General features: G+C 52.8%; 9 protein-coding genes across 9 annotated transcripts; 4 read left to right on the forward strand and 5 right to left on the reverse strand.

The window, feature by feature from the left end:
* Positions 1 to 1056: 1056 nt before the first annotated feature.
* Positions 1057 to 3000, forward strand: I303_102468 (uncharacterized protein; the record flags this gene model as incomplete). Its single annotated transcript, XM_065968554.1, has 9 exons — positions 1057 to 1413; positions 1461 to 1805; positions 1854 to 2004; positions 2050 to 2127; positions 2175 to 2208; positions 2267 to 2291; positions 2336 to 2503; positions 2554 to 2735; positions 2784 to 3000. 9 exons carry the CDS (start codon positions 1057 to 1059, stop codon positions 2998 to 3000), a joined length of 1557 nt encoding a protein of 518 aa, XP_065824626.1.
* A 14-nt stretch (positions 3001 to 3014) lies between these two features.
* I303_102469 (uncharacterized protein) lies at positions 3015 to 7336 on the reverse strand (the record flags this gene model as incomplete). Its single annotated transcript, XM_018405825.1, has 13 exons — positions 3015 to 3168; positions 3223 to 3295; positions 3340 to 3394; positions 3440 to 3527; positions 3570 to 3634; positions 3682 to 3845; positions 3889 to 4047; positions 4069 to 4129; positions 4172 to 4291; positions 4334 to 6280; positions 6319 to 6711; positions 6753 to 6952; positions 6994 to 7336. The coding sequence occupies 13 exons, from the start codon at positions 7334 to 7336 to the stop codon at positions 3015 to 3017; spliced, it is 3822 nt and encodes a 1273-aa protein (XP_018264319.1).
* Positions 7337 to 8563: 1227 nt separating this feature from the next.
* I303_102470 (dihydroxy-acid dehydratase) lies at positions 8564 to 10754 on the reverse strand (the record flags this gene model as incomplete). The annotated part of the gene is made up of 7 exons (XM_065968555.1): positions 8564 to 9021; positions 9066 to 9434; positions 9477 to 9666; positions 9940 to 10164; positions 10274 to 10448; positions 10496 to 10572; positions 10614 to 10754. The coding sequence occupies 7 exons, from the start codon at positions 10752 to 10754 to the stop codon at positions 8564 to 8566; spliced, it is 1635 nt and encodes a 544-aa protein (XP_065824627.1).
* Positions 10755 to 11058: 304 nt separating this feature from the next.
* I303_102471 (uncharacterized protein) lies at positions 11059 to 11881 on the forward strand (the record flags this gene model as incomplete). The annotated part of the gene is made up of 5 exons (XM_065968556.1): positions 11059 to 11107; positions 11150 to 11383; positions 11458 to 11472; positions 11522 to 11661; positions 11714 to 11881. The coding sequence occupies 5 exons, from the start codon at positions 11059 to 11061 to the stop codon at positions 11879 to 11881; spliced, it is 606 nt and encodes a 201-aa protein (XP_065824628.1).
* An 88-nt stretch (positions 11882 to 11969) lies between these two features.
* Positions 11970 to 12791, reverse strand: I303_102472 (imidazoleglycerol-phosphate dehydratase; the record flags this gene model as incomplete). The annotated part of the gene is made up of 5 exons (XM_018405828.1): positions 11970 to 12072; positions 12121 to 12220; positions 12274 to 12358; positions 12408 to 12593; positions 12648 to 12791. 5 exons carry the CDS (start codon positions 12789 to 12791, stop codon positions 11970 to 11972), a joined length of 618 nt encoding a protein of 205 aa, XP_018264322.1.
* Positions 12792 to 12995: 204 nt separating this feature from the next.
* On the forward strand, positions 12996 to 14427 carry I303_102473 (uncharacterized protein; the record flags this gene model as incomplete). Its single annotated transcript, XM_065968557.1, has 3 exons — positions 12996 to 13075; positions 13136 to 13653; positions 13907 to 14427. The coding sequence occupies 3 exons, from the start codon at positions 12996 to 12998 to the stop codon at positions 14425 to 14427; spliced, it is 1119 nt and encodes a 372-aa protein (XP_065824629.1).
* A 73-nt stretch (positions 14428 to 14500) lies between these two features.
* On the reverse strand, positions 14501 to 15390 carry I303_102474 (uncharacterized protein; the record flags this gene model as incomplete). The annotated part of the gene is made up of 4 exons (XM_018405830.1): positions 14501 to 14563; positions 14619 to 14832; positions 14889 to 15035; positions 15095 to 15390. The coding sequence occupies 4 exons, from the start codon at positions 15388 to 15390 to the stop codon at positions 14501 to 14503; spliced, it is 720 nt and encodes a 239-aa protein (XP_018264324.1).
* Positions 15391 to 16565: 1175 nt separating this feature from the next.
* On the forward strand, positions 16566 to 18739 carry I303_102475 (2-isopropylmalate synthase; the record flags this gene model as incomplete). The annotated part of the gene is made up of 7 exons (XM_065968558.1): positions 16566 to 16787; positions 16844 to 16989; positions 17042 to 17099; positions 17156 to 17311; positions 17372 to 17422; positions 17548 to 17993; positions 18043 to 18739. 7 exons carry the CDS (start codon positions 16566 to 16568, stop codon positions 18737 to 18739), a joined length of 1776 nt encoding a protein of 591 aa, XP_065824630.1.
* A 43-nt stretch (positions 18740 to 18782) lies between these two features.
* I303_102476 (uncharacterized protein) lies at positions 18783 to 24808 on the reverse strand (the record flags this gene model as incomplete). Its single annotated transcript, XM_065968559.1, has 33 exons — positions 18783 to 19084; positions 19135 to 19155; positions 19206 to 19224; positions 19276 to 19325; positions 19371 to 19528; positions 19674 to 19769; positions 19812 to 19986; positions 20040 to 20073; positions 20117 to 20381; positions 20552 to 20578; positions 20633 to 20685; positions 20736 to 21045; positions 21098 to 21121; positions 21175 to 21247; positions 21296 to 21338; positions 21390 to 21615; positions 21672 to 21914; positions 21972 to 22042; positions 22097 to 22306; positions 22349 to 22468; positions 22613 to 22729; positions 22775 to 22834; positions 22883 to 22974; positions 23086 to 23107; positions 23157 to 23275; positions 23318 to 23415; positions 23469 to 23677; positions 23737 to 23780; positions 23886 to 23966; positions 24017 to 24263; positions 24348 to 24366; positions 24409 to 24618; positions 24672 to 24808. The coding sequence occupies 33 exons, from the start codon at positions 24806 to 24808 to the stop codon at positions 18783 to 18785; spliced, it is 3975 nt and encodes a 1324-aa protein (XP_065824631.1).
* Between the last annotated feature and the right edge of the window lie 328 nt (positions 24809 to 25136).

The raw sequence follows: 25136 nt of genomic DNA on the forward strand, positions 1-25136 counted from the left end.
GATGATCACAAACAACATAAGCTACCATGTTTCATAATTTGTTCTGTGACACATGACTCAAATGAACAATCTCAGGCCCTAGCTTGTCCAGGGTTTTTGACAGTGCATTTGCTTCACACGTCTACCGGTGATGCGTATTCAGTCACTACTGCAGCTTGTGAAACTGTGCAGCCTAGCGGGCTTCATAGTGAATCCGTTTAAAAAACCGGATACCATCATGTGCGCAATGTCCTGATGCTCTTGATGCTCTTGATTTATGGCAGGGATAGCTGGAAACTGTTATGACTTGGGACTTTGCATGCTCTCATGATGTCTTGAGATACCATCAATTCCAAAAAAGATGAGAGTACAAGGTCAATTGTGCGATGGAGATTGACAGCACACATCCTGACGATGAGCAGCGTGATAGACCAATCATCCGGACACTTTCAATACCGTCTGCGCCTTCAGCTGGATGCTCATTATACTATAGGTCTCTCACCCAGGATGCACAAAGCTTCAATCATAAGACCTAAAGTGACCAGTCCTTGGGGGCTGAAAGAACAGTCCGAAAATTTCGTACCAAAGGCGTGCGGTAGAGATTACGTAATATGATCATCGCACGACCGCTTGTTTGGCTCGCACTTGTCGGATCCGCTGATCGTCACATCTCATTCACCAGATCCGGTCGACTCGATCCCATGCACAACGCAAGAGTAGCATCCCCTCGTTCGAGTGGTAGCACAGCAAGCACTACATTCGGAGCTGTTCTCTGAAGCGGCGAACCATCGGCTTGTTGCATATCTCTCTTTGCGGGACCGACATCAGACGGCGTCATGACCACCGCTGGTCCTTCCTCGGACAAGGGGGCTGAGATTCATTTTCGGCAGAGACGATTCCATCGCCGTTCACGCAATGGCTGTCAGCACTGCAAGGATAAGCGAGTCAGGTGCGACGAGAAGAGGCCGTCGTGCGGAAATTGTGTAAGGCGGAAAACGGAACGATTGGTGAGTCATGCCCAAGTGCGCAATGCAGTATCACCTCCTGACAGGCCCCCAACCGAATCAGTGCATCTATATGAACGCCAGCGAATCAGCAGCCTCTGCATCTGCACCGCTCACAGCCGACACATCAGAGCTGAACGATATCATCCAGCTACCAAGCGAAGGATCTTCGGATCAGATGGCACTGGCGCCCCTTTTCGACGAGTTTGCCTTCCCCGGACCTGCTTCACTAGACTTGTCCTCACTCTTGATTCCTGACTGGGTATTCAGGGATGCACTGCCACCTTTGGATTCCTTTACTTCTCAGGCGCAACCAGCGTCCTTGACACCTTGGATCGCTGAGGCTAACCCGACGCCAAATCTCATTGGATGTCCGCCGAATGAACCAGATCTAGTGCCGTATTTCCCCTCGGAAGAGCAGAGACAGCTAGTAAGTAGGGTACGTGTTGCGTTTGATCTAGGCTGATGATTGACCAGTACCGACACTTTATCTCGGAGGCCGCCCCTAACCTGCTCGTCATAGAATGCTCCAGCAATCCCTGGTTGGTCCACCTGTCGCCGCTCTTGCTAGCAAGGCCAAGCGGTCAGGACGTTGCACACGATGCAGCGCGATCGGCACTGCTTTCGCTGGCTTCATTTGACATTGGTATGAGAATGAACCAAACGCTTCGCGAGCCTCAGAGTAATTCCATGTATCGTATGAGCGATGTCTACCGGTCGGAAGCCATCAAAATGCTCGAAATCGGCAAATGGGCGAATGTCCTGAAAGACGAGGCAGCCGATCTGGCTGTGGCGACGGCTGTGCTCCTGGCTACGCGAGATGTGAGTGGATCCGGTGTTCCTTAGATTGTCTGTTGATGGCATGAGAAGAGGCTGGCAGGGTCACAGGAGTGGGAGGAGCCAATTGGGTATGGGGTGGATGTCATTATGAGCCATGGTGGCCCAGCCGCATTTCTGTCGAGGCAGGTGAACGCGACCAGGCGATTTCTCGTGGAGCAAATGGCATTTGTGGAGCTGCTCGGTGAGTTGGTTGGCTTTCTTGGACACGGCTGACCATGCGGATCAGGCGCTCTGACGAATTGGATCGCCCCGAAAATTCTGGGTTGGGACAATGATGCGTGGTTGATGGATTCTTCTCGCGAAGGTAAGCCCGCGAGTGAAGGATGAATACAGCTAAAATTGGGGACATAGATGACCATCTGCAGCTGGTATATGGTTGGGACAGGTATGGTCTGAGTGTGATCGGGGTGTGTGATACTCTGCTGATCAGGATTGAACCACAGAGCGACCGTACAAATTTGCGCAAGGGTGAGCATAGTGCATTGAAGATTAGCTGCTTACGTCCGTGTCAGAGTATGTCACTGTTTGACGCTGCTCGCCGTATCGAGAGTCTGAAGCGCAGCAATGCAGCGACCAAGTATTCGAGTATAGCGGCGAGTATAAAGTCTGGAGAAATGTTCATGGCTGAGCGGACTGGACAATTGTTGAACGAACTCGCGCAGCTTCGCGCTCAGGCATCGGTGAGTAGAACATGCATGACTTCAGAGCCCCTGCTGACCTGCCTACATAGCCTCTGGTGCCCTCGACACGTGCCGTCCGGGGAATCACAAGCACGCTGCTTTGTTTGGAGATTGCACTGTTAACGGACGGCGCTCAGCCTGAAGAAGCCTTGCGCGAGGAGAGAGTGCAATCGAAAGTGCGTGCTGTCCTGAGCACGATTGAAGAAGCGATTTCACAAGGAATGTACTCGGGGTGAGTCATAGTAATGTTGGGTGGTGGGAGTGGCTGATCCCTGGGCAGATTCCTTTTCCCTCTGATCTGGATGGCGGTCTGCGCTGTCTCTGAGAACAGACAACGGGTGGAGGGTTTGTTGACGCAGATCCAGCCTTATTACCCCATTGACCGAGGGCTGATGGGAAGACTGGTTCAATTCAAATGGTCTGACTACGCTTGCGCCGATATTGATAGCTGGATCAGCATGATGAAAGTGACGAAAACATATGTTCCGGTGTTCTAGGAGGGATGCATATCCTACAGTTGGCTTTGCACTAGCTCATAGTATCTGCCTTGGAGGGAGAGTAGATCCTGGTGCGATCCCGACTCTACGATTGTACCGTGTTCCATGACGAATATGACGTCCGCTTTGCGGATGGTCGAGAGGCGGTGAGCGATCGTGATGGTCATGCTGGGGAGGGGATGGGGTCAGTTGCGGACCACCGGAGATGCAAAGCTCACTCACCGTCCCCGAGATGCATTGTCCAGCGCCTCTTGCACCACAGCCTCGCTCTTGCCGTCCAGGGCGCTCGTCGCCTCTGCGGGGGGCGTTAGCCTTTGGGTTAGTCGAGCGATGACTTACCATCGAGTAATAGGATCCTTGGGTTCCGCAAAAGAGCACGCGCGATGCACAGCCGCTGCACAGCCACGTCAGTCCCGCCGAGGCATGCGGGATGACTCACCTGTCGTTGGCCCCCGCTCAGCTGGCCCCCTTTCAGACCCAATTCCGTGTCGAAACCTTGAGGCAGAGATCGGATGAAGTCGAGGATGCTAGTGAGCAGGGTTAATGGGTTCGGTTCTAGATTAACTTACCACGCCTGTCGACACGCTTCTTCCAATTCTGCCTCTGTGACGGCGTCGGGATCGATAGCACCGGACTGTTGATGGGGGATCAGCCGTTGATACAGAGCGATCAGACGCTTACAATCAGATTCCATCTGACAGACATGTCATATAGGATAGGCTCCTGACTGACATAACCCATCTGCTGACGAAGATGGTCGAGGTCCCACTGCCGGATGTCCCTTCCGTCGAGCACGATCGAACCGCTACTGATGTCGTAGAAGCGCTGCAACACGGCGAGGATGCCTTGCTATGTCAGAAAAAGGGGTCTGACCTTACAGGAACTCACTGCTTTTACCGGCGCCGGAAGTGCCGCAGAAGGCGTACGATTTGCCCGGTCGGAGGTTGAGACTGACTGATGCGAGCGCCAGGATGTCCGGTCTGGACGGGTATCGCAGCTCCACTTGGTTGCTGAATGGGGTCAGCGAGGAAACGCTGACGTTTCGAACTCACAACTCGAGGCCACTACCGCGGATGTCGCCAATGGGCATCGGATGCTTGTCGATCTGTGGTACTCGGCTTATCCACGACTAGCCAAGGTCAGCGCGATGTGATTGCTGGATGCCACTCACATGGATGGTCTTGAGCGCATTGTTCAGACGCGTAAAGTCACCCGTGTAAGTCCAAATCTTGGCCGAGGTGTAGATGGCAATGGCAACCGCCTCTATGACAGAAAAGACGTCCGCTCGGAGCTACGGGAGATCAGCGAGATCCAAACGGGAAGGATAACGTACCACATTGCCCCTTGCTACCTGAGTACCGCCCCACCAGAAGATCAAGCCGGCGAACAGGAATATCATGGACTGGTTCGCACCCATGGTGATGGTAGCACTGGAGAGCCATTGTAGGTCGGTGGAACCAAATCTTGAGCGGAATTGTCGAGCGGTTTCGGCCTCGCGTGACAGAGCGCTGAGAACGGTGATTGAGTTTGCCGCTTCGGCGATGAATTCAGATTGGCGGGCGATTTTGGCGGTAAGCCGTTCCTCGTACTTTTCTTGGCACTTGAAGTTGATGTAGCCGAGCAAGGTGGTAAGGAACAGTGAAGGGAGTACCATCACGGCGAGACGCCAATTCAGGACGAAGGCCATGATGAGTGTCGCGATGAGGTTGGTCGAGCTGCTGATGATTTGGGCGAGAATGAGACCCACAAAGTTGCCGACATTCGCCGGGCTTTGACTGGCCGCAGCGGTGAGAGCTCCACTTCCGGTATCTTGACCTTCGAAAAAGGCGATATCCTGTCTGACCAACGCCCGAACGGATTCCCTCCGCAGCTCGCATACGATGCGTTCGCCACTGTACTCTAAGCTGAAGCCGTGGATGGCGATCACGGCGAACGCTGCGAGGGCGGTGATCAGGAACCACAATGCCCAGCGATTGGCCGCGGCTCTCATCTCGACAAAGTTGGGAATGCTGAGGGCGACGATGGCTCTGCCTTGCAACCACGCTACGATGACGAAGGTGGCTCCACCGAGCAGGCCCAGCGCGACACCGAGGAATAGGAACAGCTTGACGTTGGCGAAAGCGTGGCGAGTGGAGGTGATGGGGGGAGGGAGGGGTGGGGTGGCCGGCGCTTTGAGTTTTGTCTCTTGAGATGAGGGAGCGATGGTCGTCGCCCTGCTGGAGGAGGACGAGGCCGACTCTGTGGCGTTGGGCAAGGCCAAGGAGCGGAATGTGGGGTCGGAACAAGAGGGGTCAAGCAACTCATCGTACGTTCCAGTCTGGACGACCTGGCCGTTGGCCATGACTACGATTTGATCCGCCGCTACGATGGTGGAGAGTCGGTGTGCGATGACTATGAGTGTCATACCGCGTTCTTGCTGCTCAGCGAGGAGGGCTTGCTGAATGCTGATTTCTGTATCGGCGGACACGGCCGACGTCGCTTCGTCGAGCAGGAGGCATCGCGGTTGGCGTACAAGAGCTCGGGCTATGGCTATTCTCTGAACTTGACCGCCGGAAAGGACACCCGTGCGGCCAGCTGTCACGATGGTGTCGAGGCCGTCGGGCAATCGAGACACGAATTCGAGAGCTTGAGCTTTTTGCAGCGCCGCGAGGATGAGAGGTTTGATCTGCGCATAGCGAGGAGAGTTTGGGCCGTCGATGTCGGGGCGGTACTCGAGATCGGATCCGGTGAGACCGATCGCGACGTTGTCGAAGACTGTACCGCTGACAAGCTGAGGATTCTGCTGCACGACGGCGATGTTTTGTCGGAGTGATGTGATGTTGAGATCGCGCAGATCGTGGTGGGCGAATAGTACCTTTCCGTTACCGACCACGGCGATCTTCTCGGTCGAGACACCCAGAATCTGCCGATCTTCGCTGGTAAGCACGTTGGCGGTAGCCGGATCGTAGAGTCGTAGAAGCAACGATGCCAGCGTGCTTTTCCCGCTTCCGCTGGGTCCCACGAATGCGGTGAACTTGCCCGAGGGTATGGTGATGGACACGTCGTCCAAGGCTTTCTGATCTGGGCGGGAGGGGTAAGCAAATGTGACTCGTTCGAGCTGGAAACAAGGGTCGGAGGACGGGTCGAGATGAACTCCGGACTGGTCTCGGACATCGATTGGAGGTTTGCGTTCGATCTGTTTGCGAAGATTGCCGATGGTGTGGAGGGCAGTTGTCGTCGCTACGAGATGCGGTACGACGCCGGCGAAGGCGAAGAACAGGTTGACGTAGTTGTAGAAGGACTAGAGGTCAGCGGCGTACAGTCTTGATTGAGGCTCACCGTCATGACGTGTCCGACAGACTGCCCTCGCGATACTTCGATACCTCCATACCAGAATGCCATCGAGTAGACCAGGAAGCCAGCACCGAACGCGATGCCGAACTCCAGCCCCTTGACTGCGGTCTTCTTCCGAGCAAGACGTCGCAGGGGTTCGAGCATGTCGTACTCTAGCTTGGACAGAAGCCGAGGCGCCAAGTTGAACGATTGAATGATTCGCACCGAGGACAGCATCTGCTCGATCAGGGTGGCTGCCTTGCCGTCCAGCACGTCGCTGGACCGAGATACGTGATCAGACCAGTAGCCTAGTCCGGTGAACACTGCCATGATGAAAGGGATCATCGCGAACAGGACTCCAGCGAGTCGCGGGACATGCACAAAGGCGGAGATCAGGGCCTGCCGCTGTCAGCGAGGGTTGGGTTTTGTTGTGGACTCACGGTCAGTATCGTGCTGATCGACCAGATCAGATAGCCTAATCTTTCCCCGAGTCCGGTACGGATCGAGTCGATATCCTTGCTTGAGCGGGTTACCACTTCCCCCGGGCCGATCCGATCGAAAAAGGCTTGGTCCTGGACAATGATCGCGGCGAGGTATTGTTCGCGCAGTGAGTTGGACAGTCGGACACCGGCGAGGGAGACTGGGCAAAGTGAGCGATAATTTAGACTGGTTGGGACTCACAGCAGTAGGTGAAAATCGCGAAGCACGCGGCCGTAACCACCCCGACAACGGTCATAATCCATCCCGTCTGGTTGGCGCTTGCAGAAATGACCGCCGGATCGAGGGCATTGATCCCGTTCGTGAACCGTCCAAACACGATGTCGAACGCGGGCAGACTCACTCCGGCAGTCAGTGCGGCAGCAGTACCGACGGCGTACAGGTTGTATGGGTGCGTGGGTTTGAGGCTGTACGGAGGCGCAAACGACAGCAGGTAGAGGGATGAAGGTAGTGACGATGCGTGCGCTCGAAGCGGTTCACATTCGCTCCGACCGCCCTTCTCAGCGCGGGCGATGGATTCCGGCATGTTTGGTGGGTGCTGTCATGGCGAATCTTGATGCATCTCATCGTCTTTATATATACTGGGTGTTCAGCATCGATCCGATTATACGATTCCAGCCGTAGACGAGCAAGTTATACGAAGAAGTTATACGAGCTCGTATATCACCGTTGCCAAGATGCTCGCGCCGGCGCTTTTCGCCGACAGATCTACGTCGCCACGAAATGATAAATCACCCCTATATGGCGCCCGTCGCCGCTTTCAGTAAAAAATCCACACTAGACCTCCACCGCCACTAGCTTAAAAATGCATCCTATATAGTGGGGTGTTCCCTTATAGGTTGTGCGTTTCACACGTGCTAACATCGTGCCAGACTCTCGCAAAAGTGTCCGCAGAAAACCTGCACCATGGCACATGAGACACATTACATGCGTCACCCAATACATTAGCCAGCCTGCATCCAAATCCTGACTATCACTCTCGGATGTCAGAGCATTCGAACTGGAACTAATTACCTCTATCAGTCGAGTCGACTTTCGTATCGTTAACGCTTTCACCCTGGGACGCGGACTCTCGAGAATGCTGCTGCGGCCCACTGATCCATATGTGACACTCACCGTCTACGTCGTATTGCACTCACAACACCTCATGCATGTGCCCTTTTGCTGAGACCGCGCACACGCCGAGGCGTTCAGCCTAGTCGAAGCCTAGCGGCTCAGCTTTGCTTTGATCTGGGTCGTTCGGTGTATCAGGCGGTATTGCATCGTGCATGCTCCAATGTATGCATGCTCGGGTTTCGACTTGAGTGCCCACGATGTTAGCACGCGTGAAACGCACAACCTATAAGGGAACACCCCACTATATAGGGGATATAAATAAGTAAGTGGCGGAAAAGGGACTATACCGGGGCAGCTTTTAAGATGTAACCGGCGGCCATGTGCGACTACGTCAAGAGGCGACGCGCGGCCACTATATCGGGGTGATTTTTAAATCAGTGGCGGAAAGGGGATAGTAAATTATCGCGACGCGCAGGAGTGAGTACCGGCTACTACCACTACATCGGGGTATCTTTCAACTTGCTTATAGGAATATACCAGGGTGGCTCTTAAGGATCTGACGACGGCGATTTGCGCGAAGCGAGATGCGAGGGTCAAGCGGCGAGAGGCGACTAATCTTTGGAGTTAAATGAGGGTAGCTTCTGAGATATGACCCGCGACTGCGGTGAAACCGCTTTTCAAAGCGAAGGGGCGAGATTTATGTAACAACAAACACGCCGAGACTGAACAGATGCATTGGGTACAAAGCAGAAGCGAGAGGGTTACGCATCGGTGACTGAAGGAAAATCAGCATATATCCTGCTCCCCAAACAACCCACTCACCACAACCGTGCGACGCGTCGGTGACCAACTTCGCATACTTGAGCAAAGTGCCCTTGTTGACCTTGAGCGGCGGCGCTGTCCATGCTGCCCTTCGCCTGGCCATCTCCTCGTCTGAGACATCCACGTTGAGAGTGTTTGCGACCGCGTCGATGTCAATCACGTCACCGTCCTGGACGAGAGCGATGGGACCTCCCTCCTGAGCCTCGGGCACGACATGACCGACGACGAAACCGTGAGAGCCTCCACTGAACCGACCGTCGGTCAAACAAGCGACGTCGTAGCCCAGACCGGCGCCCATGATGAGACTGGTAGGCTTGAGCATTTCGGGCATACCTGCGACGGTGTCAACGATGACCCTCTACCCTACATTTACTCACCAGGGCCTCCCTTCGGACCAAGATATCGCAGCACGACCACGGTCTTCTCGCTCTTCTTGATCGAGCCAGACTCTACGGCTTTGACAAAGTCCTCCTCCACGTCAAAGGCTCGGCATTTACCGGTGAACCTGAGCCCTTCCTTTCCGGTGATCTTTGAGACGGCACCGCCGGGAGCGAGGTTGCCTCTGAGAATTCGCAAATGCCCAGTCGCCTTGATGGGGTCATCAACCGGTCGGAGGATCTTCTGACCCTCCCACTTGCTGCCATGCTTCTCTACCCATCGATCACAGTTCTCGCCCAATGTCTTGCCCGTCACAGTCAGGCCTTCACCGGTCATGTACCCGTGCTTGATGAGGAAATGAATGACGCCTGTGCATGTCAGCCTACAACTCTTCCCCTCTCAACACTCACTCGGTATACCTCCAATAGAATGTATATCCTCCATGACGTACTTCCCGCTGGGCTTGAGATCGGCAAGAAGAGGTGTTCGGTCAGAGACCGCTTGGAAGTCGTCGATGGTGAGTTTGATGCCGACAGAGTGAGCAATGGCGATTAGATGCAGAACGACGTTGGTGGAACCACCCAGAGCCATGGTCAGGACCTGCACAGTTAGCAAAGCCAATACCACCAACCTCCACTCACCATCGCATTTTCAAACGCCTCCCTGGTCATGATCTGCTTGGGCAAGATGTTGTTCTCGAGCAAGTTGCGCATGACTCCACCGATCGAATCGCATTCGGCCAATTTCTCAGGGTAGACGGCGGGGAACGACGATGAACCGGGAACGGTCATACCGAGAGCCTCGGCACACGACGCAATGGTGTTTGCCGTGTACATCTGCGGGTCAGCCATAATCTTCACAACTTCAACTCACCCCTCCACAAGCGCCCGAGCCGGGACAAGCATTTCTGACCGTGTCGTATCTAGTCTTCTCCGCAGCCTCGGTCTGCCCCTCCTGCAAATATCGTCCGTAACTCTGGAAAGCGGATACAATATCCAACACCTCTCCACCGCAGTTTCCAGGTTTTATAGTCCCACCGTAGACCATCAATCCGGGTCGATTCAGCCGACCGAGGGCGATCAAAGTCCCCGGCATGTTCTTGTCGCATCCCGGTATCACAACGGACCCATCCAACCAATGTCCACCACACACACTTTCGACGGAATCGGCGATCAGGTCACGCGATTGCAGTGAGTAGGACACTGACAGAGTCAGCTTTGCTCCCCCACCCAGACAACTCACTTCCTGATGTTCCCATACTGATACCATCTGAGACTGCGGGAGTACCGAATTGGTACCCAATGAGACCGGCTTCACCTAGCGACTTCTTGACCCGCTGCCCGAGAGCCAGGATGTGGCCGTTGCACGGGTTACCCTCGTACCTACACCGCTGTCAGCGACCCATCAACGAGGGTGAGCTTCCACTCACCAGACGCTCGCGACTCCAACCATAGCCTTCTTCAAATCATCATCCGTATTCACTCCGTCTGTAGCGTACAACATGGCCTGTTGTACAATCAGCAACGCCCCAGCATTATATTGCTCACCTGTGAGGCCCCCTGTGATTTTGGCTCGGTGATGGTCTTGGAGTACCTATTTATGGCCTCAGATGCCGGCCGAGCGGCCGAGGAGTGGACTGCTCTCGCAGCGCGAGCTACAGGTGTGCACAGGAAGCGCCTCGACAGCATTTTTTATGGTTTCAACGAAGTTTGAATAACAAATCAAAAGGCTGATATCGGGGCAAGATGATTGGTGTTTTAATTGTTGGACTCGACTTTTTATAAATCGGATCTCTTAGCCCGAGCGGCGATCCCCACCTTTCTCACCTCGTTATGTAATCAACATCCTCCCTTCCCTCCCGGTTTGAACGACGATACTGCTTCACTTCCGGAAGCACCTGCTTCATTCGCGAATGCAGGGGCGCTATACATCAGACCAATCCGCTCACCCTAGCCTCGTCCAACATCCAACCCACCCTGACTACGCCGCAAGATGGTCTGGAGAACTACGCTGGTGACAATGTCTACCTGCTTCCTTCTAGGTGAGTCACCTTTACTCCGAGCAAGCTGACCTATGTCGGCAGGAACCACATTCACCCATTGGATAGCAGACCACAACGTCCTATGGCGATCTCCGGTGACGCCGGACGCCCTCGTCACCTCGATCAAATACTATTCTTACCTCAGCAACGCCCCGAACGGCATGGGATGGGTGTACATAGCAGTGGGCCTCGTCGCTCTGCTAAGCGCTAGCGGGAGAGCAGTCAAGGGATACAGAGGACAAGGAGGAGAGGTGCTGTTTGACGGCGGCTCGATAGGTGAGCTCCCTCGTAGCGAGGACAGTCGCTGATCTACGTAGTCCTATGGGCCGCTATTGCCTATACGCAAATAGTCGACGTCTACCCCAGTAAGACCGCTCCCTCATCTCGTGAAACTCTCCTGACCTGCCTGCACAGCCATCAAATCCATACCGTCACCTCTGCCTACCTCCATCTTGGACGCCAAGTCATACCCCGACCTGGTCACTGCCGTGCGGGATCTTGCTACGAATAATATCATGACTGCCGTCATGTTGACCGGTATCATGCTGCTTCAGGTGGGTCGTCTAAACCACTTGACGCTTTGCTTTATTGACCCAACTACATCAGGCCGGTCGATACTACTCTAAACGAGCTACGATGGGTGATCTGCCACCCTCCGTAGCCTCCACACCCGGCAGGGCGTCCTCGCCTGAAAGCGATCCGACACCACCGATCAGGCGTTCTGGGACCCCGTTTCGAGAGTTGACGGAGGAGGAGTCGAGGGAACTGAGATGATTTTGCGCTTTATGCCTAAAGGCAGGAACAACGAAACCACTTCAACTTGGAGAAGCACCTATAGCCGTATAATATAAATATTATGCATTTATAAAGCAAGCACACCCTTCGTACTTGGCACGTCATCACCTCCCGTCCGAGTGATAGCCATCCGGATGGCGAGAGCCAAGGCCTTGAATGCGGACTCCGCGCTACAAAGCCGTCAGCTCAGCGGTCGATGACTCGGGGTGATGACTCACATGTGATGGTTGTTATCGCCCCTTATCGAATCGACATGCAATGTCACCCCAGCCTCGAACGCAAACGATTGAAGCAAGTGGGAGACCATCTCGGTGGATACTGTTAGACTGATGTCAGTCGTCTGTCTGTGACTGTGGGAGATGATCACTCACGATCTCCTATCTTCTCTCTCGTGAACGGCAAGTGACAGACAAAGAACGGACGAGATGAAATGTCGATGACCGCTCGTGACAGCGACTATGCGCAAGTGTCAGCATGTACAGCAAGCATATCGCCGTCGACTCACCTCGTCCAATGGAGCGTACGCAAAGCCGTATCTCTTTATCCCTTTCCTCTCCCCTAAAGCCTTCTTGAATGCTGCACCTAGCGCCAATGCACAATCCTCCGCCGTATGGTGATCGTCGATGTGCAGGTCACCCTTACATTTGAGCGTCAAGGACATGCCTCCGTGTTTCGCAAGAGCGGTAAACATCTACAACTCCCAAAGTAAGCATTGTGCACGCCCAATATCAAGCCGAACGCTCACATGGTCGAGAAAACCGAGACCGGTGCTGACGTCTATGGTCTGTGTAGTGACGCCCGGGACATGGTCGAGATCGATCGAGCAGGTGATCTCCGTCTCGCTGGTCTTTCGCTCGACGGAAGCGGTGCGTGGAGACATGTTCGACATGATTGCGAGTATACTTGTGGAAGTAGACGGATGATGAACAGTGTATTTTTCTGATTTTAGTTGAAATTCCTAAAAGGTGACTCGCTGTGACCGATGCTCCACGTGGCCCCTCCGCGTTGCATCATCCCATTTCTGTCCACCACCCTCTTCTTACTTCAACCTCACATCCATAACTCATAGCCAGCCATGTCATGACCCCGCACGATGCCATCCGAGCCACCGAGGTGCTCATGCTGTCGTCTGCGGCAATCACCATTATACTGCGCGTCCTGCCTTCAGCAAGGGTGGGTCTGACCGTCACAATCACATTAGCTTGCCCGCTGACGAAATATCTGATCGCACAGTATCAATCTGCACAACGCAGCATTAAAGAATATCCAAGCTCAGATCGATATTCTCACACCGAGAGTGGCTTCGCTAGTCTCAGATGTACCCAAGCAACCAGGGACTGCCCGGAACCTAAACCGCTGGAGACATCTACGGTCTGAAGTAGCTGAGAGAAAGGGGCGATGTGACCAGTTGAGGATAACTATACAGATCCGGGAACGTGACATTGCACAAAGTAAGTCTTCCCGCCCGCAACAAGAGCTGATACGAACAGGCAAAATTCGCCAAGCAGCCGACGACAGCGCTCGTAGGCGATCCAATCTGCGAGCATTACGCTTCGGTCCATCAGCCGAGGTAGAATTACGAAGCGCAATCGAGAAATGCCAATCGCAACAGAACACAACAGCTTATCATATCGTCAACGCTCGTCGGGTACTGGTCCAGGAGGCAATCGCAGTATTTGGGCTGACCAAAAATACGATGGGCGAATGGACGATAGCTGGGATTGTTTTGCCCGGCCCAGATGCATTCAGACGTGAGTGGTTCCAATTTGATCCACCGCTGATCAACAGTGTACTCCTCCACGCATATCAACGCTGCACTGCTTCACGTCATCCATCTCCTCGCCCTCGTCACGTCGTACCTCTCAATCACCTTGCCATTCGTTCCAACACCACCTGCTCCCTTCGAGTCAAAGCATATCGGTCGCCCCTTCATGAAACCCAACACCCCTTTTATCGGCACGACCAAGTGGCGGGACAAAAACGTCTTATGGATGTCGAGCACAGCTTCCGTAGCTAGCAAGTTGAAACCCCGCAAGTCTCTCTCGGCCAGCAGAGTACTTGCCCAACCAAACATATCCGCTGTAATCGTCAAGTCGATGCGCAAACATCGCCAGTTTCTCACCGCTTTCGCATTGCTCGCCTTCTCGGTCTCTTATCTAGCTTGGTCACAGGGAGTACAGGGCATCGGCATCAGGGAGGGCGAGGAATATCGTGATGACTCGGATGAAGAGAACCCTCGACCTGTTAGTCGCGCTCAAGCGACTAATCCAGACGCAGTCCTCATCTCCGCCACCTCCGTCATCGAACTGATGCAATGTCTCGCCACGTCTCCCGATCTCGGTCGGACAACGCATGAGCCTGGTACAGATAGGGTTTTGCGGCACTTGGGATTCGGGTTAGATGTCGCTCAAGTAGTTCAAAACGTGCTCGATACGGAGGAGAACAGATGGGGCACCAGAGCCAGCGCGGAATCGGCCGAAGAACTGAGCGAAGGATGGGATCTCTTGGACGCAGACGGCACGTGAACCGCATCTCAACCGTTGTATAAACATGAAATATTATAGACATCCCTATGTACGATTCTCAGACTTCGGTCGATCAACTGGTAAACCAATACATCGAAGCGTACTGCACGCTGAGCTGCTCGCCTTCTTCGGTACACTGAACCCACGGTCGCATTAGCCAATGCCGATTCCAACTCCACGCCCAAACTTACCGACGATGGCGGCTGACCGTTGAAGGTGTTCAAGCGAAAGACCGATTTCGAGAGGGTACCTTGACCTTCCACAGCAGCGAGCTGCAACCATGGGACATTGACGGCAGAATCCGTGGGATCGGCAGCGGCAGCGACCTTGCTAACGACGACTTTGTCGGCGGTCGTAGCAAATTCGGGGGATATCGCACCTGGGGTGGCAGAGCCCGGTGTCGTCCTGGCCCGATCCCGCGTGATCAGCAGATGCCTCGTTGAGAGCGATTCCGGACTCACACAAATTGATGATGAATAGCCACAGGTAGCCTCCCAGCGTCTGGAAAAGATAGTGAAGAAAATGCCATCTTGGGCAATATGCCACTGACCGTTTGTGGATCGACGAAGCCTGAGGACATCGAGAATAGACAGGACACGTCGAAGAGGCTACATTCGTCGTGTCAGGTCAGGCGTGATTTACAGAAAAAAAAAACAGCTTTACCCACTTTGCAAGGGCACCAGCAGAGACATAAGCACCGGATGTGCAAGTATAGTTTTGAACACCCCGTCCAACGGCAATGGTGGACACGGTCTGCCCTGCAGGAACCGCCAATCCCGCCTGACCCTCGAGTGGAACGCTGATATTGCTCACGGAGCAGCGTTGGGGAAGTCGTGAGGCGAGAGTCTGAAGATTCGTTCTACTGATCGATGCGAGTGACTTGACATCCAGAGCGGCCGCTACAGGAGCCGACAGGACTGCGGGCGATAAAATGATCAACGATAAGATGATAGTGAAAATCATTGTGTCGTATCTCTCAAAGATATAACGAGGAGGACAGCTATGTAACAGCTTTGAACGTTGCTCAGCAGAACCGAATGAAGAAGAGAGCTGGGGAGCTGAGTGCGAAAGAGACGATGAAAGGGTGACGGGCGGGCTTTTATATACTCTTCTCGCTTGTCCTGCCAGAACAAGGCATACTCAGGATAAGCAGCGACACAGAGGTAAAAGCTTGTTTTGTCGATCGCATTTGGCATGCGGACATCCATATCTTTCGTTCCTGGTATCCACGATGAAGGTGCCTTTCAACCAAATCATCGACAGGCATTTCGAGAAGACGTAAGCCAATTTGGGGGTGATCATCGACGCCGATCCTGACGACGGATCAATTTTCGTGTGTACCCCTGCTTCTGCTTTGCTTTATCAAAGGATGGGGACAGTGTTTCAACACGGACACCATACCCTTGAAACTTTCTCGCTTCAACATTGTTGTCAGGTTCAACCACTTTCCCTTGATGTTGGCAGGGCATATTGCATCGTTGCTTGGAGTCAGCTTTCTCGCTGACAGATCCTTGGAGATGATCGAGGCGATAAAACCGCCCGTCAGGTACCGAGATCTGCGGCGTGATGAGATGACTCGTTTTCTAGAATGCAAGCTCGAACGCTCATCGTGTAGTGTCTCCCGGTGCTGCAAAAGAGCACACTCAGAGGAGAATCAGCCCTGCTTGCGATGCGAGAGGGCCAGACGGTGTCTAAAACACCCAAGGGTAACTTACTTTCGCTTTCGCTTTGCTGGTGCTGTTCAAGTCACGTGATGGCCGGATATCCGTGTCATGACTCGTGCTTTCTCGCAAATAAATCAATCCAAAATCCTATTGACCGACTCGTTCCATATACTCTGACTCCTCACATCAATTCTTCTTTGGACAGACAGAATTGTGTAAACGTCTAGCCCAAGCCCAGACACACCCCCGACCGCAACCTCTGCGACCCCTCTTGACCATCTTTGATCGTTCAACATGCCAATGCTGTAAGCTGTCCATCTCGCTGCTACCCACCCTCAGAGCTAATCTGGTCTTCCAACAGCGCCGAACCCTCACAAAGGTACTCGGCATTCAAGCCAGTCCCCTTCCCAAATCGTACATGGCCAGACAAGGTGAACAAGAAAGCACCCATCTGGCTCAGTACGGATCTACGAGATGGAAACCAAAGTCTTGCAAATCGTGAGTGTACATCCAAAAACGTATTTTGCTGATAAAGTAGCTATGAGCAATCAACAAAAAACACGATTCTTTAGACATCTAGTGCAACTTGGATTCAAGGAGATTGAAGTGTCTTACCCAGCTGCTTCCGACTCCGACTTCCAATTTTGCCGGGATCTACAAAGTAAAGGAGAAGTGCCCGATGATGTCTGGATCCAGGTGAGTCCTCTCGATACGAGTATCGTCCGTAGCAAGCTGAACACCACTGGATGTAGGTCCTCACCCCAGCTAGAGCTGATCTCATTAAACGAACATTCGAGGCGGTGGCAGGACTAAAGCACGTCATCATACACATGTACAACGCTACATCTTGTCTCTTCAGAGAAGTGGTTTTCAATAATGACAGAGACGAAACCATCAGGTGAGCTACCGGCAGCGAAGTGAGATCTTAACGCTAACAACGCTATTGTCAGACTCGCTTCGGACCACACTCGTCTCGTGCGAGAACTCGCTGAACAATATGCTGCTTCTGTGAGTGTATTGCGTGGCATATGCAGTCTGGCCTTAGGTCTGATCACGTATAACAGCACGGTACGAGTTTCCGATACGAATACTCCCCCGAAACTTTCTCCCAAACCGAGACCCCTTATGCCGTCGAGGTTTGCGAGGCAGTAAAGAAGACATGGCTCGCAGGAGAGAAGAGCGTCTGGGCAGATGGTCGCAAAGAGGAGAGGATCATCTTTGTCAGTCAAGGCAGTACTTAGATTCGACGCCTTTCATGCTAATGATCCTTCCGATATCAGAATCTACCCGCTACAGTGGAAGTCGCTACCCCCAACTGTTTCGCTGATCAAGTGAGTCTTTGATACGCCATATTTTCGCTGACTGAACAGGTTGAAATTTTCTGCAATTCTATCTCGGAAAGGGAAAAATGTATCATCAGTCTCCATACACATAACGACAGAGGTGAGTGCTCAAGGCACGAAGGACTTCGCTAACGTCAGGCTGCGCTGTCGCTGCCGCGGAACTCGGTGTGCTTGCTGGTGCGGATCGAATCGAGGGTACGGTCCTAGGAAACGGGGAACGTACCGGAAACGTCGACCTTGTCACCCTTGGTCTCAACTGCTATTCCCAAGGTATCCCACCCAACCTCGATTTCTCCGACATGTTCTCTGTCATCGATACTGTCACCGAATGCACTGGTCTGCCGGTACACCCTCGACATCCTTACGCCGGTGAACTCGTTTTCACCGCTTTCTCCGGAAGTCACCAAGATGCTATCAAGAAGGGTCTCGAGGCGCAGGCCCAACGAGAGAAGAAGGGCGACAACAAATGGAGCGTGCCTTACCTTCCTATCGATCCCGCAGATGTCGGATGCACATACGAGGCCGTCATTCGTGTCAATTCGCAGTCTGGTAAAGGGGGGTGAGTAGCTCTTGAATTGTCACACGGCCTATACTGATGTCTTCCTCAGTATCGCCTACATCGTCAAATCAGCTCTCGCACTGGATCTCCCGCGTCGAATGCAGATCGCTTTCTACAAGGTCGTGCAAGACAGATCCGAATCGACCGGGAAAGAAATGACTTCAAAGGATATCACAACCGCCTTCCGACAGACATATCATCTCGGTGGTTCTGTTTACGATGGAAGAATGGTGCTAAAGTCCTTCAACATGGTGGACATCCGATCCGCAGCCCCTTCTGCTGTTGGAACACCCAGTCTCAGTCCCGACCGATCGCGAGCTCACAGCCGCGTGGCCTCTCTCACAAACTCCGTCGTCGAGGCAAGTCCTGACCGAGATATCGATTCGAATCTGCCTTCCGCTTCCAAGAGGCTCAAAGCAAAAGTTCTTGTTGATGGCGCGCTGCGGGAAATATCCGGAGAAGGAAATGGTCCACTCTCCTCATTCCTTGATGCCCTTCAAGGAGACCTTGGTATCGCTCTTTCCATCAGAGAATATACGGAACACGCCGTCGGAGCCGGATCGGATGTCAAAGCTGCTACATACGTGGAACTGATCCCACCCAACGTCGAGGCCAAAGATAAGACCAAGGGCGGATTCTGGGGAGTCGGTGTCGACGCGGATATCACCGCGTCTGGTCTAAAAGCAGTCATCAGTGCTGCCAATGGGTACCTTGGCCAAAGTCCCGTTCAAGCCGACAATGCATAAATAGCGAATTCTTGTACAAAATGTAATGCAACCGGAATCAAGGTCATTCCTCGTCCTGAAGCTCGGCTTGTCGAGCTTGTACGATGTCCTCCCGAGTGATGCTTGACTTCTCACACATGCTCCTGAACAAACCGTCGGTATCGAAGAGCCGCAGCGGCGTGTCAAATTCCTGCGAACTGTCAACAACAATCTTTCCCCCCCAACTTACCTCTATCTCTCCAGCATTCATGACCAGAATCTTATCCCACGAAATGATCGTGCGCAGCCTGTGAGCGATGCACAAAAGAGTTTTGCCTCTGAATTCTCGGTGAATCGTTTGCTGTATACGAGAGTCGGTCTCGAGATCTACAGGAATGTTAGTGAAATCTCCCTTAGTGAGGAAACAGGTAACGTACCGACGGCAGCCGTCGCTTCATCTGCGATGAGGTTAGCAAATGTACGCATCGTCCAGCGAGATCACACGTACCCAAGACCACGATTTTGGACTGCGCAATGTCAGCATGAAATAGTCATGAGAACGGAGAGCATCAACTCACATTCTTCACAAGCGCACGAGCCAGACTGATAAGAGACCGCTCGCCCACACCTGCGCTAGGTCAGCATCACCCAGTCAGACGAAGAATCCACCTACTCAAGTTTTGGCCTTCTTCCTCAATCACCGAGTCAAGCGTCAGTCGCTTGTGATCGTTATCTCCCTGACTCGTGATCACGCATGACCGTGTAAGCGCATCATACAACGTCGCATCCTCGTACAAGTCGAACGGATCGAGATTGGTCCGCAGAGTCCCGCTGAATAGAACTGGATCTTGAGGTATGATGGCAATTCGCGATCGCAAAGCGTTCAGGCCCACTTTAGAGATATCTTCCCCGTCGATTTGAATAGAACCCGAAGACAGCCTGGACATCAGCGCTGTATCAACGAGATACAACTCACTCCACGAGTCTGAACAACGCGATTGTGATCGAAGTCTTGCCAGCACCGGTGCGTCCAATGATCCCGATCTTTTCTCCGGCGCAGACGCTCATCGACCTGATCCGATGCTTAGCGGGATCTCTCGACTAAGGAACTTACAGTCCTTTCAGAACAGGAGGCAACCCTGGGCGATATGACATGACAACATCTTTGAACTCGATCGCGCCTTCTCGCGGCCAAGATTCCTCAGGCTGTGTTGAGGGTATGACATGGGCCGGTTCTTGCGGTAAAGATTTCGCATCTGCATACCACAGGACACGCTCCACAGCATTCACTGCATTTGCTGATAAGCCATCTGGGCTTGCAGCCTCATCAGTCGTGACGCACTGTTGTTTTCCACCTCTGCAGATTGCCGTGTGACCTGACAAGGTATGAGCAAAGGCACAAATACCACTCGAACTCACCATGCCCAGCACTTGCGTTATGGAAGTGAGGTAGGTCAAGCACAGAGCGATTTGAGCGGCTGTGATTCCGCCGCCGCCTTTCGCCGACATGATTGCCACAGCGAAAACCAAGCATGCGCCCAAGAAGTCGAGCCGGATGGAGAGCCATCTTTGGTTGGTTGCACTCAACAAATACGCACGATTTTCCAAATCCATATAATACGCGTTGTCTTTGATGAATCGGTCAGTCTCGCCATAGGCTCGGATAGTTGCCAAGCCGGATAACCTATCCACCATAAGCTTTCGATCGTCGGGCAAACCACTTACGATTCCGAAAAATGCGAATACAGCAGAGATCGCAACATGGAGTCAAGGCGTTTCACTTCTCTCGATGATGTGCGATAGAAGAGTGCGAAATACCTGATTGTCAGCAGTTTCGACGCATGTAAAACTCACCAATAGCCTACGCCCACGAAGAATATGCTGCGACAAGCATACGAGTCAGCCACTATGACCATATCAGATAACTTGACTCACACTGCAATGAAGTAATGCAAGAAGACAGTGATGATCGCAACGGATCCGATGAGCTTTCGGCGTATCAGCAGTACGTCCCAACGCAGGCTGATCGGCGACTTACAGTCACGAGGGTCATGGCCATCATTCGGAGGGAATCAGGCAACTGATTGTCTATCGTGTCTATGTCTTTCCCGAAGACGCCCAGGACTCGCCCCAAGGGTTGGGTGTCGAAGACGGATTTCGGGCTGTAAAATACATTCTCGAGAGCACTCGAGTGCAGGTTCTGGGAAGCGAGATTGGCCATGACACCCAATGTAGCACCCATCGCGAAGGTGAAAAGGGCTTGTGAGATACCCAAAGCTGCGTAGACTCCTTGGTACACGCTCCAAGTCTGATTGAAATGGGATTCTTGCCACCACGTGAGCCAGACACTGCAATGGCCATCAGCAAATCGTACAAAGAGTACATCAGGTGTACACCCACGTCGCCATGACTTGGGACCCTTGCCTGTTGCAAGCATCAGTCACGCTCAGCCTTACGGTGTCACTCCGATTACTTACATGATGGTCGCGAAGAAGACGGTGAGGGGGAATGTATAGCGCGATCGGCCGGCGTGTAGATACCCAGCGTAGACTGATTATCAGCTCGAAGCCGATCCTGCCGAAAACCTACCTTTGCGACCGACCGAGCCTGTCTTTCGGATCTCGCTGACCATCAATCGGCCCTGCTTACCTTGATTAGCGAAGATTTTCACCTAAACTCAGCAGCTACTGACCTCCAGCTTGCCCGTACCAACAGCTTTGCCCATACTTTTATTGCTTAGCAGTTGAGTCTGCTTCTCGACTGCTTCACTTTCAGGTTCCGGCCCAGAGGATGCCTGTCGCTCTTCCTTCTCCTCCTCTCTACCGCCGAATTCTGCAAACAGCTTGGACGCTGCTCCGCCAGACTGAGACAGCTCGGCAAAGCTACCTTGTTCCGATATCTGACCGTTAGACATAAAACTAAAGCCAATGAGTCAGCAGGATGCGGTGAGGCTGTCGCTAAACACGTCACTGACTAGATTCGATCCACAGCGGGCAAGAAGTGGAGCGCATGCGTGACCAGGAGTACCGTCTTTCCTTGCGCCGCAAGCGGCATGATCGCGTTCTCGAACAAGGCTTTACCCACATGAGCATCCACCGCGCTCAAGGGATCATCGAAGAGCTGATCGTCAGTCATTTCCGTTTCCACAGGTGGGAACTCACGACAATGTCTGCGTCGTAGTACAGAGCTCTGGCGATGTTCACTCGTTGTTTTTGGCCTGAAACCCGAATCAGCAGGGGTAGGTGAACCAGCTATCCGGAAAGATCTGACTCACCGCCTGAGAGGTTGATCCCTGCTCGTTATTAGCGTGAACGACGCGATCTGACACTCACCTTTTTCGCCGATCTTTGTGCATTTGTCAGCCGATGTATCTATTCACTGGTGACGACTTTTGCTTACCTCAGTCAGATCTCCATCAGCCAAGATTTCTAGATCTGGAACTAAATTCGAAGCTTGTACTGCTTTCCAATACCGTGATTCATCCCATGCCTGTCCGAAAAGGATGTTGTCTCTGACTGTCGCATTTTGGATCCAGGCGTTCTGCTGGCAGTATGCCAGTCGACCTCCGAATGTCACAGATCCGCTCAGGATCGACATCTCGCCAATGAGCTGAATGACGTCAGCAACCCCGCTTCCCTCATAGGTACTCACCCCTTGGAGCAGACTGCTCTTGCCAGATCCCACCGAGCCAACGATTCCGACGATCGTACCGCGTGGGATACTAAGGTTGAGATTCTTGATGGTGAAGGTTTCTCCGACTGCAGACTCTGTCTTGGCCATAGATGACCAGCTAAAAGTTGCGTTCGCGACGGACACAGCGAGTTTGAGATCGGGATCGATCACATGACTTTTATCCCTCACTTCTGCTTCGAACACCTAGAGATGTAAGCTGCGTCCTTGCATGTATAAACTCACCTCCGTCAAACGCTCCACTGCGTTTTGAGCGTCTGTCAACGAGGAAAGAGCTCGCGGCAAGAACATCAACGGTTGTCGTAACAGGTTGAAGAAGGCCAGCGATGTAAAGATCAAAGCCTATCATAGGAGTCAGCTGATTCAGGGGCTATAGATGAGACCCACCGGATCAAGGCTGTCATGTGTAGCAGCATAGGTCACAAAGGCAAGTACCGACGCAAGCCCCTACAAAAAGTCAGCCAAATTCGAGATATGCTTCAATGTGACACGTACAGGAACACTGAAAGCCAAAGCCTGATTCGCAGCTCGGATGACCAAGATCTTCCGTATACCGACCATCTCCTTGCGACGAAAATGCTTGAGACCTGCGATAATGAGCGTGTACCCTTTTCACGGCAACTTACGCTTGAGAAACGGGATTTCGTATGTAAACACTTTGATCACCTCCATCGATGACAAAAGCTCTCGCAACAAACGTGCTCGAGAATCAGTCCATTTCTGCACAGCCGTTAGCTTGGAAGCAAATGAGGTATCATCTGGCACTTACCATGGACTTCTTCCTGACCTTGAAGCTGAGTTTCATGAACCATGTCTGCAATGGCGCTAAAATCACGAAGAGCGAAAATCCCACTAGCGCAGACGGTCCAATCTGGACGATCAAGAGGACTGATGGCAAGCTCAGCACCATTCTCACCATTCGGTACTCACCAAGTGTGATCGTCAATTGTATGGGAGCCGTCCATATCTGCCACGAACAATGAGTACAGGTACTCGTGATGATCAAAGATAGCTTACCGCATGAAACCCTGCACATTGGATCAGCAATATTCTCGAGGCGTTCGGTGTTCGGCAGACTTACATTGAGCACAGTAATCGATCCGCGATATCTAGGGACCGTAAGCGCAAGCCGTTCCCCGCATCACTCACATCACTCGAGAGGTACGTTAGCAATTTCCCGTTAGGATGCTGTGCTCGGCCACCGACGCTAAGCATCATTGCTTTTTGGTAAATCGCGGAGATCAACGTGGCCCTGGCCAAAACCCCGGTAGCCATGGATCGGAAGAAAAACTGCCGCGGCTTCGGTCAGCGAGAATCTCGATCACACAGGTGCACAAAGCTATACTCACTTGATGCTGACAGACCGACTGCATCACGGTCAGTAAGAACAGTCCTATGGCCATCCCGACACCCCGCCCGATATTGGGTTGAGCGGCATCGGAGTTATTCGCGGCGTAGACTGAATAATATCAGCTTTGCTCGTGGTTCTGCTACGTACCTTCTTTACTGAAATTGATTAGAGCTTTGATAAGCAGAGGAATCATGAGTTGCGACGTGTCACTGGCGACCTTGAACAGTCCTATTAACCATGTCAGCTGAGGGAGGGATTACGAAAAGCGTCAAACTCACCTCCAGCCCAGAATCCTTCCATCACATCATTGAGCGCCCATGTAACGCTTCCGCGTTTTCTTCCGCTACGCTGTCTCCATTCACTTTCCAAGGTCCGGTAACGATGTTCGTAGGAATCGACAGGACCGAATGACGCCAAGTCTTGCGGCAGTCCACGCCTTGACATTGCTTTGACTCTCCATCTCGCCCGAAGTCGAGCGCTCGGAACAGCAGAATCCAATCTATCGTTCCACTTCTGGGCCTCAACCTGTCGGGTTCTCAAGGCCTCGAGGAAGCGGGTCGACAAGGGTGCGGCTATATGTCAGCGGAATCCACTAGAGTTATAGCTTACCTTCGCGACTAGGATCCATCTGAGCATGTCAATTAGCGGATTTCGCGCGGTATGAGCTCACCTTCCATAGATCTGTCGCTTGAAGCGGCCGCTGATAGCCTTTGACCATGATCGGAGTGACCCACTGCCTATCAGCAAAAAGTCCTCTTCGATTTGACGCACCTGGAATGTAAGCTTGCTCAACATCGATACATATGCCAGTGGAATGATTTCAGCTTCTTCGAGAGTAGCTTTGGGAGGTGGTGGACTATGTCGAGGTCTCCATAGTTGCCTGGCACATATTATGTGAGCTCGTCATTTTGGCAGAATGTAATTATGACATACCACCAATGATCTCTGATTATCCCGGGGAACTGCTGCACTTCTGAATCCGAAAGATCTCTCAATTTGCTTGGAGTTGTATCGGGACCATTCGTTTGGGTCTTCTCCAGCGATTCCCGAGCATCTTCTTTCGACGACATGGCGGAATGCTTACAGCACCCGGAGCGCTCGAGCTACAGGCTTCACGAATCACGATTCGACGATGAAGTACAATACAATCTGATGGCATTTTGCTATTCTGAGGATATAAATAGCCTACCACTTTTTTGGGATGGATGCGATCGCGGTGATCTGCTCGGATTTGGCCGTGCGTGTGATGAGGTGATGCGGCCGCCGCCGAGACCTGACGTTTGAGGTATGCTTATGACCAGGAACGCAGGTGACCGACCACAGGCACTGATCTGTACTCGTACATGCTCTCATCTCGTTGCATTCTGTTTGGTATCACGACCACAAGCAAGATGTGCT

Source organism: Kwoniella dejecticola, chromosome 3 (assembly GCF_000512565.2).
Source record: "Kwoniella dejecticola CBS 10117 chromosome 3, complete sequence".
Taxonomy (NCBI): Eukaryota; Fungi; Basidiomycota; class Tremellomycetes; order Tremellales; family Cryptococcaceae; genus Kwoniella; species Kwoniella dejecticola.